Raw genomic sequence first — 17,359 nt, forward strand, 5'->3', positions numbered from 1 at the left:
ATACCACTTATAGCGCATTTCTATTGTGATAGTACTCCCCAACAGGGCAGACCCCTTTCCTCCTGTCAGATCCGTAACGGCTGCCTGGCTGCCTGAAAGACTGTGTCAGTAAGACCCTTCCCTAAAAGACTAGAACGAACCCCCAGTCTTACACGCTTTCAATCTCTCTGAGCTCTGACGTCTTTATTTTTAAATTGACTGCATCATCCCTGCTGCTGCCTACTTCCTGGTATCGCGACTTCTGATAGAGCTTGAACGGTCAGATGCACGTGGTAATAATAGTGACTGGTTTAGGTGCCCAGTTCCATCCCAGCTATGCGCCCACTTGAGCCGACGGGATGTATCACTGCGCCCCGATTCTATTTCAATTGTCAGGCCCAGTACGCACTAAGGTTTTTAAACTCTGATTGTCTAGGTTGAAGCGACAAACCTTAATAGATGAGATTCTGACTAGCAAAGGACCAATGAGAGAGTAAATGTTTAGCTTCTCTCAGAGGTAGGTGTACGGCCTATCTACACATTGACCACCATTGACTAGAACCATTGTAGCCCAGATGCTGGAGTATGGGGTTAGAATTTATAAAATAGTTTACCCAACCACTCCAAAATAGGTATCCTCATCTCTCCTTTCTCTAAAATTCGGAATCCAATCTCACAATGGCATTCATCGACTCATTCGTCACCTTGTATCTCAACACCAAGAGCAGCACTGCTCTTACGACGCTTTTCTTCTTGGCGGCCACCTTTTTGGCATACCTGCTACTCAACCTCTATAAGAAAGCGCTGCCGAAAGCTATCCCGGGCATTCCGTACAGCCCAAAAGCCACTCGAAGAATTCTCGGAGACCTTCCAGACCTGGTTGCCGTTGTTTCCAAGACAGGCGATGCTTCCGCTTGGTTTCATGAACAGGCCGCTCAACATGACTCGCCCTTATGTCAGATCTTCATCCAGCCCCTGGGACCCCCAATTCTGCTTCTCAGTGACTTCCGCGAGGCTCAGGATGTGTGCATGCGTCACAGAGAGTTCGGCCGCGGATCTTTGACGGCAGACCTGTTCAAGGGTCCCATACCACTGAATCACATAACATTCGGCCTCGATGATAAGTGGAAGGCGCACCGTCGGCTGCTCCAGGACCTCATGTCGCCCCCTTTTCTGCAGAACGCGGCCGGGCCGGCAATCTATGCCAATGTTCTTCACTTGATTAACCTTTGGCACGAAAAGGCCCGCATAGCCGACGGTCGTCCGTTCAGTGCTGGGCAGGACATGCTTTATGCGGCTCTAGACGCAGTAACGGCTTTCTCTTTTGGCAAGGAATTTCCACACAACGCAACCAAGCCAGTACTAGACCTCATATATGGCCTCACTACTGCGCAAGTCAGTGAACTCAGAGGAGGCGGTAATCTTGATGACCCTATCGAGTTCCCTTCGGTCAAGTTCGATGACGTCACACAAGCTATACTTGACATGGCTATCAATATCGAGAGACTGCAAGGGTCGATTTTGCCAGTGTGGAAGTGGAAATTCATCGAAAAGTTTCCCTCGCTTGCCCGGACGGTGCGGCTGAAAAATCTTTTCATCACTGAGGAATTGAAAAAGGCCTCGGAGAAGCCGCATGATGACGACGGTTCATGGACGCATTCAGCTGTGGACTTGATGGTGCAGAGAGAAAGGAAATTGGCTCAAGATGAAAAGAGAATGCCTGAAGTTTTCTCTCCTATGCTGCAAGACGAGGTAAGTCCTTGGATTCATGGGCAACCATACGACAGGCTAACGGCAAAACACCAGTTGTTTGGCTTTATTCTGGCAGGTCACGATACAACCAGCACCACGATGCTCTGGGGGCTCAAACTGCTTGCAGACCACCCATCAGTTCAGTCACATCTCCGCACAGCTACGGAGTCAGGATACGTCGACGCTTTCAAGGAGTCTAGACAGCCATCCATCGAGGAGATTATGCAAATCAAAGTTCCCTACCTCGATGCCGTTGCTGAAGAGATCCTTCGCTGCGCTGGCACCGTCCCGCTTATCGAGCGCGAAGCTCTCTGCGATACTGTCTTGCTTGGATACCCCATACCGAAGGGTACTAAAATACTCTGCCTCGGGCAGGGAGCCAGCATACGGAAGTCTGCTTATAAAATTGATGAGGCGCGACGAAGCGAGAAGTGCCGCAGTGCACCAGAGTGGGACGCTGAAGATGTTGCAGCGTTCAAGCCGGTGCGTTGGCTTAGACGCTCGGATGTCTCCGGGGCGACCGAAATCAACGGCGAAAGAGACGTAAACGTGGATTACGAGTTTGATTCCGCCGCCGGGCCTCAGCTAGCCTTTGGCTTGGGCAAGCGGGGCTGTTTCGGAAAAAGACTGGCACGTGTTGAGTTGCGGGTTCTCTTGAGTCTGATTCTGTGGAATTTCGAGATTCAGAGGAACCCAGAAGAATTGTCGGGCTACGCGGCAAAACAACGGTTGACATACCATCCGGCCAAGAGTTATGTACGACTGAAGAAGGTTAGGAGATGACGTGATCTTACACACATTTTCAATTTGTAGCATTACTATTTCATCGACTGCGGGGTGGCGTCACTACAAATTGATCTACAGCTGACCCGATCGTTTCCCCACGAGACTGCAAGTGATTTCCATGTTGATATCTTCCAATATCTTGCCCATCTTTCTGCTTTGCCATTGCTACTCGCCGTCTTATTCGCCCGGTTCTATGTCACGGTACCTTTGCCATACCAAAACCGCAACGGGTAACTGTCGGGACTGTGCCAAAATGTTATTTAACTATTATTTAAGTCACTGGCTTGGTATCTTGAGGACAGTTTTATTTGAGGCCTTTGCTTTCTGGCATTACTTGACTGTTACTCTATTAGCACTGTTGGAATCACAGGGTATCTGTTGTATACAACAGGACTGCCCGCATGGGCTGGAGCTCGCCGAATATCGATATGGTATATTCGTAAGCTGTAAATCGGTATGTAGAAGAGAAAGTAGGAGGTTGGCAGCAGCAGCAGTGGAATCGTAGATATAGCTGTTGTCGGCCCGGAGACGTAATCCCCGGGCTCCGCTGCTGCGGCCGCTGCCGCGGCCGGCTGCTGCTGACCGCCTGCCCGTATTCTGGTCACGTAATCCAACAAGCACTCTATGCCGTGATAATTGGTGGCCAGTCTTCGACTTTAAACCATCGATACAGGTATATATAATTTATTAGAATTTTCTTCCTTCCATTCACTTTTTAATGCTAGCATCATCGCGCCATGACGTGTTGTCAGATGGACATCCAAATTACCTGACTTGGGTAACTTGACCGGTCCCAGCCATGCACCCGAAGTATGAAGCCCCTGTATTCACTTTGACTAGCAGGCTGGGGCACATAAACTTCACCTTGGCATTATTAGAAGATCGGATGTATTTTGGAAGGTTTGTCAGGAAGGAAAAATAGTGCGGGGTGGCGGAATCTTTTGGCACCCCGTTTTATGGTCCTTCCAGCCACGGCAGAACTGAGAGCCCACTAGTCCTGGGCCCCGGGAACGCCGATGCCCAACCAGGCCTACCCTGTGACGGTTGTTGGGTCGTTTCAAGAAGACCTACAAAAGCCATCTTTCTCCTCGCAAGCCTGTGATTCACTTTTATCAAGTAGGCGAATTCCCACTACTTTCCTCTGATTGTCTCTACTCCACAATGCTTGTACTGACGCCCACTTACAATAAATGAGATACGGCGGTAATTTATTGCTTTCCACATTATTAAAAATGAACGAAAGTCACAGAGCTGGATGCGATTTTCTCTCCATTCTACCTTGATGTGAAGAAAATAGCCTCTTTTTATTAATCAACGTGTATTGGACGTGATGGTGGTTTGATATATCGATATGCTATGGAAGCTACCGCTCGCAAAGTTCTCCTCTCCCGCTCTCTTCTTCAAATGTGATTCAAGGTTCAACATCACATTCTGAGATTCATATACCTGGTTTGATAATTCATAACGGACAGTTGTGTGTGGGTAGATACGGTTCGCCTTGACGTGGTTGAGAGGATGACGCATCCTGGAAGAGATACAACTGGTCTGCTATAACAAGAGGTCCAAAACCGTGTGCTAACCACATTTGGTAGTAGCTACGAATACATCCTCCGTGATATTGATCTGGTTGCCTAGCCGGTCAAAAAGCAGTGCCGTGATTTCTTTGCCACTCTGCAGGTTTCCCGCTGCCGCCTTTACCACCTCCTCAGTGATGGTGATCTGGTCGCCTCGCTGGTCAAGTAGTAGTGTCATGACTTCCTTGCCGTTCGAGTTTCCCACTGCAGCCTTCACTACCTCCTCAGTGATGGTGATCTGGTCGCCTCGCCGTTCAAGAAGTAGTGCCATGATCTCTTTTCCATCCAGCCAGTTTCCTGCTGCAGCCTTTACCACATCTTCAGTAATAGTGATTTGGTCACCCCGTCGGTTGAGAAGTAATTCCATGACTTTTTCGCCATTAAACATTTTTTCTGCTGCAGCCTTTACCACCTCCTCAGTAATAGTGATCTCGTCGCCTCGCTCGTTAAGAAGCAATTCTATGACTTTTTCGCCACTAGATAGGGTTTCTACTGCAGCCTTTACCACCTCCTCAGTAATAGTGATCTGGTCGCCTCGCTGGTCAAGAAGTAGTGCTATAACTTCCTTGCCATTCTCTTCATTTCCTGCTGCAGCCTTTACTATTTCTTCAGTAATAGTGATTTGGTCTCCCCGTCGGTTGAGAAGTAATTTCATGACTTTTTCGCCATTAAATATGTTTTCTGCTGCAGCCTTTACTACCTCCTCAGTAATAGTGATCTGGTCGCCTCGCTGGTCAAGAAGTAGTGCCATAACTTCCTCGCCATTCTCTTCATTTCCTGCTGCAGCCTTTACCACTTCCTCAGTAATATTGATCTGGTCGCCTTGGTGATCAAGTAATAGTGCCATAACTTCTTTATCAAACCTCCTAGCAATAGTAGATACTATCTCCTTAGTGACAGTGGCCTGGTTGCCTTGCCAGTTAAGAAGTAGTGTTATAACTTCTTTACCCTTGTCTTTGTTATGGTTTTCTGCTGCAGCCTCTACTACCTCTTTGGTAATAGTGATCTGGTCGCCTCGCTGGTTAAGCAATAGTGCCATAACTTCCTTGCCCTTGTTTTCGTTTCTTGCTGCAGCCTCTACTACTTGCGCAGACATATCTCCTCCCAAATCTAAGAGTAGAGATATAACTCTTAGACTCTTCGATCCGGCTGCTCTCTCCATTGGCGTTCTATCCCATCTATCCTTATCGTTAAGTAGTTTGATAATATCTCCTGCGTTATATCTTTCATTCTTTGACCGAGAGACATATGCCACTAATGCGGGAATCCCCCACTCCGCAGCCACATGCAAAATCGACGATTTGCTTCCCATCCTTCTATAAGGGTAACGAACGGAATATGCTCTTAGCCAGTTATGACAACAGTTGGACCTTATTTCGAAGAACTCTACTTGTGACTCTTTAACCTCAAATTCTGACTTCGCCATGTGTCCATGATTTGGCCAATGTTCAATTGCATAGTCCGACAAGGGACTATATAAATACTTCTCATCATGGAAATTCTTGATGAGGGTATCCACGCAACTGTAAGCAAGATCGGCGTGTGCCTTAAGGTCGTTAATGAAATGACCGGCTTCGGCCCCAGTCAGAAAGTCCTTTACTGACTGATGTAGCAAAAGTACCTTATCTTCCTGGACGATTACCATGAGCCGACAGGACTCGATTTGATCTCGTGTGAACTGTAGCCGGGTCTGTTCGTCGTCCTCGTCCAAGTGAAGTTGACAAGCTTCAGAGAGTTCTAACATACTCAGTGGCCGTATACAAACGGCAACAGAGTTCAGAATACGTCGAACCCCGTCGGTTCCAGTACTCTGTTCCAAGGCTGTATCAAGAAGCCTCTTGTAAAGAGAAGTAAGTCCTCTGGGAATGCTTTCCAACACTCGCACAGCATCTTTCGAAGGGATATCCTCAAGTTCCTTACAGGCCAATCCAACCCAGAGGAAAGTACCGTCAGCTTTCTCTCTCAAGATATTGCTAACCTGTATTCGGACCTTGTTTGTGTAGTTTTTGGTCTTGGCTAGCTCTGCTGTTCTTTCCTTAATGCATTTTGCAATGTCTTGCTTTGCCTCATGGTAGGAAGCTAGGTCCTTGTTTGCAAACTCTCCTATGTGTTGGCGTATCTCGGGATACGGCCGACTGGTGACCAGAATCCGGACATTGGCGGGTCCCTTCTGGCTTTGAAATGTTTCTTTGAGCTGTTGTAAAAGGGTGACTTGAGATTCCCGATCGCACTCATCCAGCGCATCAATAACGCAGTATTTTACGCCCGTGCTTTTGTCCGCCGCTACATTCATAAAGACTGTCCATAGAGCGTCAAATGAATTGAACAGTTTAGTTCCACGCTCATTATACTTTGGTATGACATGATCGAGAAGCTGTGGGTGCTGCTGGACGAGTTGGAGGAGAAGCCCCCTGACGATTGACGTGGCCGTCTTCCGCGTGTCGAATCCAGAGTCGCAGAAAAAGTATGCCAAAGTTTTCCAGTCTGTGGTAGCAAATGTTTTCGATAGCTCCTCAGTAAGGAAGATCGCCGTGGTGGACTTTCCTGTTCCTGGGTTACCATGAAGCCAAAGAACCTGAGTCGACGGGCCCTCTAAGCAGTCTGTACGACCGGAGCCGAGCCAGGTGGTAAGCTCTTCGGTGCCAAGAATCCACTCGCAGGTGCCACGAGCACGGTCTCCTTTCTTGCGTTTCAATGCCTTCCTGTCGTCAAGCGGGTCGGTCACGAAGAGGTCACGTAAACAGGCACCAGAGTCGGGCTTCTGCTTCAGTGCATCTGGGCAGTCTGTCAGTAATTTCAATGATAAAGGTGATGGTGGAATTTACAAAAAGTGTCAGTAATGATATCCCTTGCTATGAAACGGTTAGAAGAAAGTAAAGAGTAGGGAGAAAGATCACTTGCGGTCATGCCGACGCTTGACGACGTCGTTCGCATTGGCGCACATCTCGACTATCACCCCCGAGACACTCAGATATCTACGATCTGTTGGACCGCAGTACTTATTAATCTTCAAGTGATCCGCCTGAAGGGCATATCTGTCGAGACCCGGGATGCAAGCGGATGCCTCTTCTACGACCTGAGTATGTGAGAGTAGGTTCTTAAGATTGGCCGGATCACACATACCATTCCTTTTGCCACTCCGCTCAGTCCAAACCTGCTCCCGCAGTCCGTTTCGAAGAGCTCAAAGAAACAAGAGACAGGTATTGACAGGGTATTTCGAAGCCGGCAGAAGCGATGCAGTCTATCCTGCAGCTCAAGCCCATCGAACCCGAGCTCCTTGGTGATTCCGCGATGCGACCCTGCTGGTCCCATCAGCTGAGCGAGGGAGTCGAGAAGGGGTTGCCATTTCGTGCCGCGAAGAGGCGTTCCTAGCAACACAACGCCTGCCGTCGCCTCCAACAAGTACCTATACTCTTTCCTGTCGCTAGCATATAAAAGGGCCTCAACATCGCAAGTCAGCTAAGCACATTGCAAGGACGATCATATAAGCTCACATGGACGATGACATTTCCACCCAGACTATGGCCGACGAAGACAAGTGGACGCTTGGAGGTGCCGCGGCGGAATAGGTGAATAGCGTGTATAAGCTCCTCGCCGCAGAGCTGAAGGCGCGTTTTCGGGGCGTCTGCATGCCACCTTGACTCGTAGTTGTAAGCCATAATCCGCGACTTGGGTACCTTGGCGGGCAGCATTTTGGGGTCTTGAAGCCAGTTGACGTGCTCTCCGGCACCCTTCCAGGTCCAGGACCAATCCACGTATGACCCGAGGCCGTGCACGGCAATGATGCTGCATTGGTTAGGCTGGTATTCCCGAGGCAGCATTCAGACACTTACTCAACATCGACATCGTCAGTAGTAGAGTCGGTCAGCTTAGGATAGAGTACTTCAAGAGGCGGTCGAACACGTTTCTGTGCGGCGTTAGCATCCTAGTAGTTAACGGTCGGGCTGACAAACCTCATCTGTCTCTGGCAGCAATGTCTCAGCAGAGCGCTCCAGTACAGCTTTAGGTTGTAGCCGCGGGGTTGAGGATTGCTTAGACTTCATCGACAACCACAAGTATATGCCAGCAGCGATGAAAGCCAGGAAAAGCAATACACCAGATTTCATCCCATCCATTTTTCCGATCACCGCAGCTGGCGTGGCCATTGAAGCTTACGTTGGCAAACCGTCGCATCAAGTGGGGTGGCAATGGGTACGAGAGAATGGCTCGTTCTGGGTGCTTGTCAGTATTCAACATGCGACGAGTGGAGAAGAAGTTGATTAGGACGGTCAGAAAGATGGGAGGGCAATGCGTACGGAAATGTGGAGGCTGCTAAGCGACCTCTGGGTTGAGCAGATCACGGGGACAGATTGGCTGACATGGTGCGCTTTTTCGGTGAGGGGCTGGATGTTGCCTAATGCTGTGATACTGTGGCGCAGTGTATTACACCGCCTGAAACTTTTATCGACCTCCATTCTTTCGAACTTCCTCCTACAGTAGCGTAGTGTGGCAATCCAATTACCGATGAACATGTGGCACAACTCGACCATGACCAGACCTGCAGCGGCCAGAGGCCCCAAAATGGCGAAGATGGCAAAGCCGTACGAGGCCGACTGGAAGGCTCTATTGCTCTGGAGACCCTCTGTCGCAAGAGCGACCTGCATTGCCGCCAGGACGACATCGATATAAACGGTCGGGCTGGCCAGCCAGGTAAAGTTGTGCTAGAGAAAGGAGCCGTATTCGTTCTAACGAGACGTAGCTGCGACGCGGGGTTGTTGTGCTGGCTGAGGCGGAGCTCCCTGTAGTATTATAGAATCACCTCGCCTAAAAGCGCGGTTTGAGGGGAATCGAAATAGTGGCTTCATGAAGATGTGATCAGTTGTCTATATAAGGTGCAGGTCTAGCTTCTTAGTGATTACGATCTTGCGGTTGAGCAGGCGCTACGGGTGGAGCGGACGCGGTGGTATGGGCCGACCTGCAGTCTACAGCCAGTTATGGATGTCAGCCAGCCGACGTAGACCTACATGGTTAATGGCAGCCAGTCGGACCCGATGGAACTCAACATCAACAGGATCGAGAATGGGAGAAAAAGGCGGGCGCTACCAAGTCGTCCTCCTTAGTCCGCCGAGACGCAGGCAAAAGGGACGTGGGATCGTCCTCAAACTGATCCATATTCACGTAATGGGAACTAGATAACTACACGAAGCCGTTTTGGCTGATTACTCATTCGCCCTTAGACTGAATGCAAAGAGATCATCAAAGAGGTGATTGACTGTACCCAGGTGTTAAGAGACTATTTTTCACCGCGATTATACTATCAGCCGGCTATAAGTACCTCAGCTTTCTTTGCCTCGTACCGGGTAGGCGCCAAGACCAACTGGTCTGCGCGCAGAGGGAATTCGAGGAGTCAAAGCGTGGACACAAAATATGCAAATCTCTGTACTGATGAGTGAATTTATTTAGGTAGAAAGAAATTCAACTCAAGCCTCTCCTTCTTACAGTCAATCTTGTTACTAAAGAATTATACAGATTTCTGAACGCACACTGCGACTAACACGCTACCTGGACAATCTCCAGACTCGGTACTTATCACTCCTACTCAGAGAGCGCAGCCTGTTTACGCCCACGCTTCTTGGGAGAGAAGGGAACCAAAACCGTCTCCCTCCTTCAGCCGGATGCTCCCCTTAATTCCACAGCGGATTCAGGGTCGGTAGATATATCTCGTCTACGAGGCTAGGCAGTAAATCTTTGCACTCTTTCTCCACCTCTACATCTTCAGAGTTGTCCATCTTTCTGTCATCGGAAGATCTTGATCGACGCTGATAAGTGGCATGCTCTGGAACCGGGAACCATCCCGGATCCATTCTCATATCGCGAGACAGTTCACTTTCAAACTTCTGCCAAGTCGGAAAATGTGGTCTTTTACCGGACGATGGGTAGAATCGGGCGTCATCGAAAAATACCCATGCTCGTTGTCGGTACAGTTTTATGTGCTCTTCAGAGGAGCCTGAAATACGAGGGTAAAGCATCCGATACATGCCTGGGAGCATTTGATCATCCTCGTCCTTCACATGATCCTTACTGTAGTGTGGATAGAGGTCGTCCAGGAGCCCCCAATCGAAGGAGGAGTCCTCGTTTATAAGCCAGTCCCGGAGGCGGTGCCGCCTATGCCGTCCAGCTGTGCCGTATCGAAGTAATACTGTGACAAGGTCGAATCCATGGCGCGCCAGGTTTGGGGTCTCGTCCTCATGGCCCATGTTGAAGGCATAGCCGCTAGGGTTGAGGTAGAGGCTATCTGGGAATATCAAACAACGGGTAAGTAATAAAGTAGGCTCTGGAGTGGTTTCCGTTAGCCATGCATCATTGCATTGTGCGAACATGGCCCCGTAGAGGGACTCTAGGTATGCGCCAACACAATGAATGGCTTCTTGGTCTATCGGCTGAAAACTCTGGCCCCCGTACTGGGACAAATTTTTCCCGTAACGATCGATAATATCCCAATCCTCACTTCGATAAATCATACATTTGAGCTGATACCGCAGGAAGGGTCGTAGCAATCGCTTTCTTTCTGGCTGCGTAAGCTTAGCCGTGTCAAACCTAGTACTGACTGGACGGCCTTGGAATCTCAGCTGACCTTTAATTGATGATAAATCAGGAAGACAAATATACTCCCGGGGCGCGAAGACAGCAGTAGCCTTGGTAAGATAGTCCTCGATAAAAAGTAACAGTCGCCCATATAATCTGTCAAGCTTGTCGATCAATTTACGATTCCGTTTTTTTAAAGGTTTGCGGAGCGGATCGCGGAGTTGTTGCGCTGCCCAGGAGTGACAATGGCGGCTAATTAATGACACTGACTCGTCGCTCATATCCTGTAAAGGAAAAAGAATTATTGCCATAGCGTCTTGAATCATCTCATCATCTAGGTCGGAGGCAAGCACCGTCCTTATGATGTATTGTTTCGACGCGACGTATTGTCTAAGCATGGCAGGCGAGGCCTGGATGAGCTGCAAAGTAGTGCGTCTGGAACGGACCAGCACGATGATCTCCACACAAAGCTCTGCCGACAACTTATTGAAAGGATCCATCTTGGTATGCTCTCTGTCTTACTCGGGGCTAGAAGGCTGTGACTTTCAATGCCTCAGTGGAGAATAAGTGATGAGTTGTGGCAACGCAGGATAGTGGTGCGTTGAGTCGCTGTTCAGTTTGTTTACGCGCGTAATTAATCAGAATGGACGAGTACCTGGTGTTCTGTCTGATGATCCGAATTGTTTGCAGCGTGAAGAAGACGTGGGAAGTTTTGGCCGGTCAGATATAAACAGTATGCCTATGGTTTCGGAGAAAGCTACCTTCCAAGGTTTCCTGTGAATTAGATGCGGCCTGAAGTCTGGTACTACCTTAGGCAAGCAACAACAGGAAACTCTATTCAGAGCCCCATCCGTCAGCACTGTTGGTGACGTCCCAAACCGTATGACACTTCATGCACATAGCGGCCGGAATAGGCTGAAGACCCTTCATTGTCTGGAAGCGACCGCGCACCTGTTGACATTGGATGACATTGTCTCGGAAAGTGTGAGTGGCCACATCCTCGTCGCCGCAGGCGAAGCAATGGGTCCAGTGGTCTGGGCTGTGGTGGTAGGCGATGTGGGAGAGGATTTGATGTGGGGTTGCGTCTTTCGATACCTTCGCGTTGTCTGGGCAGTTGCAATCGGCCAGAACGTTCTCGTCAATCAGTGCTTTAATCACGTCGTGGCCGACACAGATGTCAGTTTCCGGTTGACAGGTCTTGTGCTTCTTGTGGTCGTATAGCGCAATGGGTTGCCACAGTCGCGGGTGAGGCTGAGCTTCTGGTCCTTGGTGGCCACCTTGCAAGAGTTGATGAGACGGACAGAATACCTTCCATTTTGGTGAAGTCAGTAGCGCGGTGCTTTTCGTCCATCCAATGGTCGCTAGCGTGTTTGACACGATTGAGTGACGATGAACCACTCATCTTGGTTGTATTAATTTGCCAATTGGTAATAATACGGCTTATGGTATTTTTATTGCAAGTAATACAGTAAGGTAGATTCAGGTAAAGAAGTGATTTCTTTTCAGAAGGTGAAGAAAAGTTTACGAGTTTGAAGGGTGAGTTTGGTATGGGAGGATGTTGAAAACTTGGGAGGTTTGGTAGTTACGTGGGGAGGTGGATAATTTGAGATGCAAGTGAATATTGAGGAAGGTGTGTATAATGTAAATGCTGCCTGGCTTGCCGTTCTATCTGTATATTCTAAGTTGGTTATTCTTCAGTCAAGTCCTAATATTCGTCTTTATCAACTGGGGCAGGCGGTAGCAGAACCACCATGTTGGTCTTTAGGGTGGTAACTGAGAGATCGGCGCAGATATGGTGGCGGAGGAAGCGAGTCTTACTGGATACGGTATTAAAAAGACTAAAATGGAATATTCTTCGATAATTGAATGCCACAAAAGAACACTGTCAAGATGTATTGAGATGGATATCTGTCTTGATGCTCTGACACTTTTTGCTACTGTTGGATTACCCAGCCAGAATATGGGCAGGCGGTCAGGCGGCGGGAAGCCGCAGCGGCAGCCGGGTCCGGGGACTCTACCTCCCGGGCTGCCAGCAGCTCTATTTTCAACTGCTGCTTCCGCTGCTTACCTTCCTTTCTCTCTTATACACACACAGACACAACAGAATACAGTACCAGTTTTGCTCTTTCGTTTTGATCTTTGATTTACCACCCGTACGGGTATCCTGTGATACCAACAGCTACATTTGGTTGAGATATAAACGATCCATTTAAACCCCCTTTTATCATGATATGGTGAGAGAACTTGGTAAACTGGATTCAGTGTACACGCGATGTTTTACCCAATATTCCGCGTTGTTCCTGCCTTTAGATTGTTGGATATGTGCACCGTTTATGACCGGCGCAGCATCAAGAGCTCACCCGGAAAAGCTGCACCGAGTCTGCCTCCCGCCGCCCATCGACATTGACTGAACCACATCATCTTCGGCTTCCCGGCCAACTCAGCGAACAAAGTCCAGCAGTTTGGCTGCCTCGTTCTTTCCTTGTCTGATTTTGGTCTTCTTTTTAGTGCGATTCATAGGGAAATCACGCAGCAACAAATAACTTTCCATATTTCATGGTTTTTAATTTGATTATTTTCACCACTGCCTTCCTGCACAACTTACCCATCAACCTCAACCCTTGCTTTTTCAACCAGCTGCCTCTCCCACTCATCAATGACGAGTTCAACTTCATCAACACTCCATTACACAAACTATCCATCATCGCTTCATTTTTCCTCTTCGCCTCTCAGGCTTCTTGCTAACTGCTTCATCTTCACTCTCCCACCGCAACTACCTTTCCAAACCGCTGAATTACAATCAGCTCTCTGCTTAACGCGCATCAGAAACTACGAACATCACACTTCATCTCACAATCGAACATCTCAAAATCATGGCTCTTGTCCCAGTCCAAGAAGTCACCGTCGCCCGATACGACCCTTGCATACGAAAAATCGCAGGGTACAAGGAGCCCGCCAAAGTGAAGGGATGGTTGACGAAGAGCTCCACGGACAAGAACGTCCCATGGGTTCTTAGGGTGCTGCCCGAGCATGTCGACGAAGTCAAGAATGCATTCCCGGGCGTCCTGGATGTCATCAAAGGCTCCCGCAACGTCGGATGCGTCAACGGCACCGCCCTACTCTCGACATCCTTCAAAGTCTATACCGTCGGCGGCGTTGAGCGTCCAGAGTTCATGTACCGAGCCATCCATAGCGGACAGCCGCACCAGGGTATCAAGTCTCGGCTGGGCCGCGGAAGCGATCCAATCTTTCTCCACATACATTTGAGAAAGCACCTGCGATGGGCCTGCCGGGAACCAAGCCCCTTCCTTTCGGTGACTCAGTTACAGAGCAAAGTCTGTCGTGTGGCCTGTGAGTACGAGAAGAGAGGCTACTCCGATATTAGAATCATCAAGTTCAGAACCAGCGGTCCCGGTTGGGATCATGCCGTACAGAGGATGTGGCGCGCGCGACCATTGCTCCGGCTGCTGGGCATGAAAAATGACGACAGGCCCTACATCGACGACGAGTTTCTCATCGAGGCCTCCATCCCCGCCGAGAGCATCGTTGCCCAATACATCTGGCGCAAGAGCAAGTCGGATCTTGACCCCCAAGGTCGAATTGAAGCAGATGCGCTTGCAGAGCTGGCCCGCAAGCAGAGGAGGGCCGAAGTGTTGAAGAAACAGCGTGAGATGAAAAAGAAGAAAGCCGAGGAGGCTGCGAAAAAGCGCAAGGCCGAGGGCGAAGGCGAAGACGGAGATTCACGGAAGACGATCAAGAGACTCAAGATTGGCGATCGATGGGCTGCAACTTAGGCGCTCGCGGGGGTTGCCGGCGCATTCCATCTCAGACGCACATGTGGTAAACAAATCTTATCAAAACGGGAAATTTTTGACATTGGGTAATACTGGGGTATCACGCGACATTTACGACAAGTTATTTTCTTTAGCGTTGCAGTCTATACATAGAAGTACGCGGTAGGCATTTCTCATTATTTGGCCCTGCATGAATGGGATGCGACATGCTGCGTGCAGACACGAATTGCAGAAACCCGACTGATCTGATCTTTCAATTACGTTCTAGCCTTGCACCCCTGCCTCTTCTATAATCCAAGAAAGTTTGGCGAGGCAGAGTCCGTCGTAGCCCCTGATATTTCCAGAAAGCAAACTCATCAACATATCCCGTGGTGATACCGACCCAAGCCCGGCCCAACCATCGTGCAAAAGAACTCCTGCGGCGGCGACCGCACCGCCAAAACCCCTCCCTTTACCATCCCATGTCTAAACCACCCCCTCAAAACCCCCTCAGAACCCCTCGACCTGGGTGCCGATGCCCTTCTCCCGCGCGAGCTGGACCATGTGCATCCCGACGGCCAGGTCCATGAGCCCCAGCCCGACGCTCTTGTAGATGACGGTGCCGTCGCGCAGCCACCGCACCAGGGCGTCCTCCTTCTTGCGCTTGTCGTGCGACCGCTGGCTCGAGGTGCGGCGCGGGCCCTTGCTGCTGCTGCGGTTGCTGCTGCTGCTGCGCGTCGTCGCCGAGTCCTTGCTGAAGGACGATCGCGAGTCCTTGCTGAAGGAGGACCGCGAGTCCTTGCTGAGGGACGACCGCGAGTCCGACACGGACGCGCCGTCCGAGGAGGAGGTGAAGGCCGACTTGATGGACGGCGTGCCCGAGAAGTCGAGCTTGTCGAGCTCCGAGGGCGCGATGCTCGCCGTCTCGGCGTCGGGCTCGGTACCGTCTTCCTCCTGCTGCATGCGACGCAGCATGATCAGCTCGCCGAGCCTGGTTAGATGTCAGTAAGAACTTCAGACGAACCCCCCGGCCCGAAGCGGTGGGGGGCCGGGTATCGATTTCCTCAGGGGTGTCAGGGGCCAAACTCACTCGACAAGCTGCGTCGGCTGCAGCCCGGCAGCAATCACCTCGCCGGCCTCCTTCAACGCGCCGTCGAGCGTGTCGACGACGATGACGCCGCCCTCGGGCGCGTGCTTGTGAAAGTGCCAGTGGGCCTTCTCGTGCTTGGTGGCCTGGACCAGCAGGCCCTCGGGCAGCTCGCGCATCTGGGGCGTGTAGCTCCCGATGGCGGCGATGAGGCGGCCCTTGCGGCGGCCCTCGTGGCTCGTCAGCACCTCGGCGTCGAACAGGTCCTCGGTGGAGGGCGTGCAGCAGTAGAGGACGTCGGCGTCGCGGATCTGGTCGCGCTGCAGGCGCTTGAACTCGCCGTAGCCCGGGGTCAGGATGCTGAAGGTGGTCTCGGCCCAGCCCTCGCGCTCCTTGATGTGGGCGGGCACGCGGTAGAACTGCTTGAGGAAGCACTGGGCCTGGTCGGAGAAGCGGCGGTTGATGATGTTGACGTGGCGGATGGTCTCGCCGCGGACGAGCAGGGCGAGGCGCACGTGCCAGTAGGCCTGCAGGCCGACGCCGAAGCACGTCACCGTCTTGACGTGGGCGCGGCGGGCGAGGAGGCAGGTGGACGAGAGCGCGGTGCGGAAGGCCGTCAGCGTCTTGGCGTGGAGGAAGCCGACGGGCTGGCCCTCGGGCGAGAGCAGCGTCACGGCGCCGGTGGGCTGGATGGCGGTCTTGGAGGTGTCCCCGGCGGCGCAGCTGGAGCTGAGGGTCACGACTGCAGGTGAGGGTCAGCGGCGTGTCAGAGTGAGAGTGAGAGACGGAGTGAGAGACGGAGTGAGAGATAGAGTGAGAGATGGAGTGAGAGTGGAAGGGAGAGCCGGCGGCAGCTGTAGTGAGGACCGACCTTTGCACCCCATGCCCTGGGGACCGACCGAGGGCATATACAGGGTCGTCGCGCCCGTCTTGAGGTTCTCGGTCGAGACGCGGTCCGGCTGGTGGTAGGTGCCATCCTCGATGCTGTGCGTGTTGGTCGAGTACTCGTGGAGCGCCGTCGAGAGCGTCTTCCTGAAGCCCTCGAACTCGTCGGCCGTCAGGCCGGCCAGGATCTCCTTGATCTGGTCGTCGGTGAGGACGGTCAACACCATGGTGGAGGACCGAGCAGTTTTTTTCACTAAATTTTGCTTCGTCTTGTTCTCGGGCTGGTGAGTACCGGTACGAGATGTGGCAGAGGGTGGGTTGGTGTTGCTGACTATCAGCCGCGATAAGAGGTCGAATGCGGGCGACAATTTGAGTTGGAGCGGGGTTTGCTTCCTCTCCTCTGAATCAGGGCCTACGGGAGCTAGCGCCGTGTCGACGTCTGGGGTAAGAAAAGGCAAAAAAAAAAAAAAAGGGCTGCCCTAATTAGATCACTCGAGTGCTGCACCTCGCCGACGCAACCACCGGGCCATCCGCGCCAAGGACGTATATATTGTATGTATGGTTATGTAGAAATCGGGCGCCCCACGATACGCGACTTCGGCGTTATGATGTAATCCCCGTCTCCAGATACGGACCCGATCAGTTGGTGCTGACTGACGCCCATCGCTTCCCCACATGGCGTCGCTGGATGCGAGCCGGGGGTTGCGAGTTTTTTCTGCGTCTCATCGTGACCAGAAATGCTTGGCGCCGGGTCTTGCGGGAAAGAGGGGGCGGGGGCCGTGGGAGTCGCATTCGCCGGCCGGCGGCGTAGCAAGCTTGGCCGTCCGCCGGTGCACGACTGCCGTGGGCCAGGCTCCGAATCGCGGCACCCGGCGTCTTGAGGGGACGGAGGGGGTTGCCGGGCCGGGCCCGGTCCAGGCTGCGATGCTGGGCATGCAAGGCGGGCTTGGGCCGGGACA

At 51.5% G+C, this 17,359-nt stretch overlaps 4 protein-coding genes across 4 annotated transcripts; 2 read left to right on the forward strand and 2 right to left on the reverse strand.

Annotated features, from left to right (window-relative positions):
* Positions 1–657: 657 nt before the first annotated feature.
* Positions 658–2,514, forward strand: EsH8_X_000178 (uncharacterized protein; the record flags this gene model as incomplete). Its single annotated transcript, XM_083274266.1, has 2 exons — positions 658–1,731; positions 1,786–2,514. 2 exons carry the CDS (start codon positions 658–660, stop codon positions 2,512–2,514), a joined length of 1,803 nt encoding a protein of 600 aa, XP_083119658.1.
* Positions 2,515–4,092: 1,578 nt separating this feature from the next.
* Positions 4,093–8,734, reverse strand: EsH8_X_000179 (uncharacterized protein; the record flags this gene model as incomplete). The annotated part of the gene is made up of 9 exons (XM_083274267.1): positions 4,093–6,866; positions 6,917–6,943; positions 6,993–7,167; positions 7,215–7,532; positions 7,586–7,877; positions 7,925–7,998; positions 8,045–8,055; positions 8,219–8,302; positions 8,593–8,734. 9 exons carry the CDS (start codon positions 8,732–8,734, stop codon positions 4,093–4,095), a joined length of 3,897 nt encoding a protein of 1,298 aa, XP_083119659.1.
* A 4,794-nt stretch (positions 8,735–13,528) lies between these two features.
* EsH8_X_000180 (uncharacterized protein) lies at positions 13,529–14,449 on the forward strand (the record flags this gene model as incomplete). The annotated part of the gene is made up of 1 exon (XM_083274268.1): positions 13,529–14,449. The coding sequence occupies one exon, from the start codon at positions 13,529–13,531 to the stop codon at positions 14,447–14,449; it is 921 nt and encodes a 306-aa protein (XP_083119660.1).
* Positions 14,450–14,938: 489 nt separating this feature from the next.
* On the reverse strand, positions 14,939–16,627 carry EsH8_X_000181 (uncharacterized protein; the record flags this gene model as incomplete). Its single annotated transcript, XM_083274269.1, has 3 exons — positions 14,939–15,419; positions 15,519–16,257; positions 16,387–16,627. 3 exons carry the CDS (start codon positions 16,625–16,627, stop codon positions 14,939–14,941), a joined length of 1,461 nt encoding a protein of 486 aa, XP_083119661.1.
* Positions 16,628–17,359: the final 732 nt, after the last annotated feature.

This window comes from Colletotrichum jinshuiense, chromosome 10, assembly GCF_051148585.1.
Source record: "Colletotrichum jinshuiense chromosome 10, complete sequence".
Classification (NCBI taxonomy): domain Eukaryota; kingdom Fungi; phylum Ascomycota; class Sordariomycetes; order Glomerellales; family Glomerellaceae; genus Colletotrichum; species Colletotrichum jinshuiense.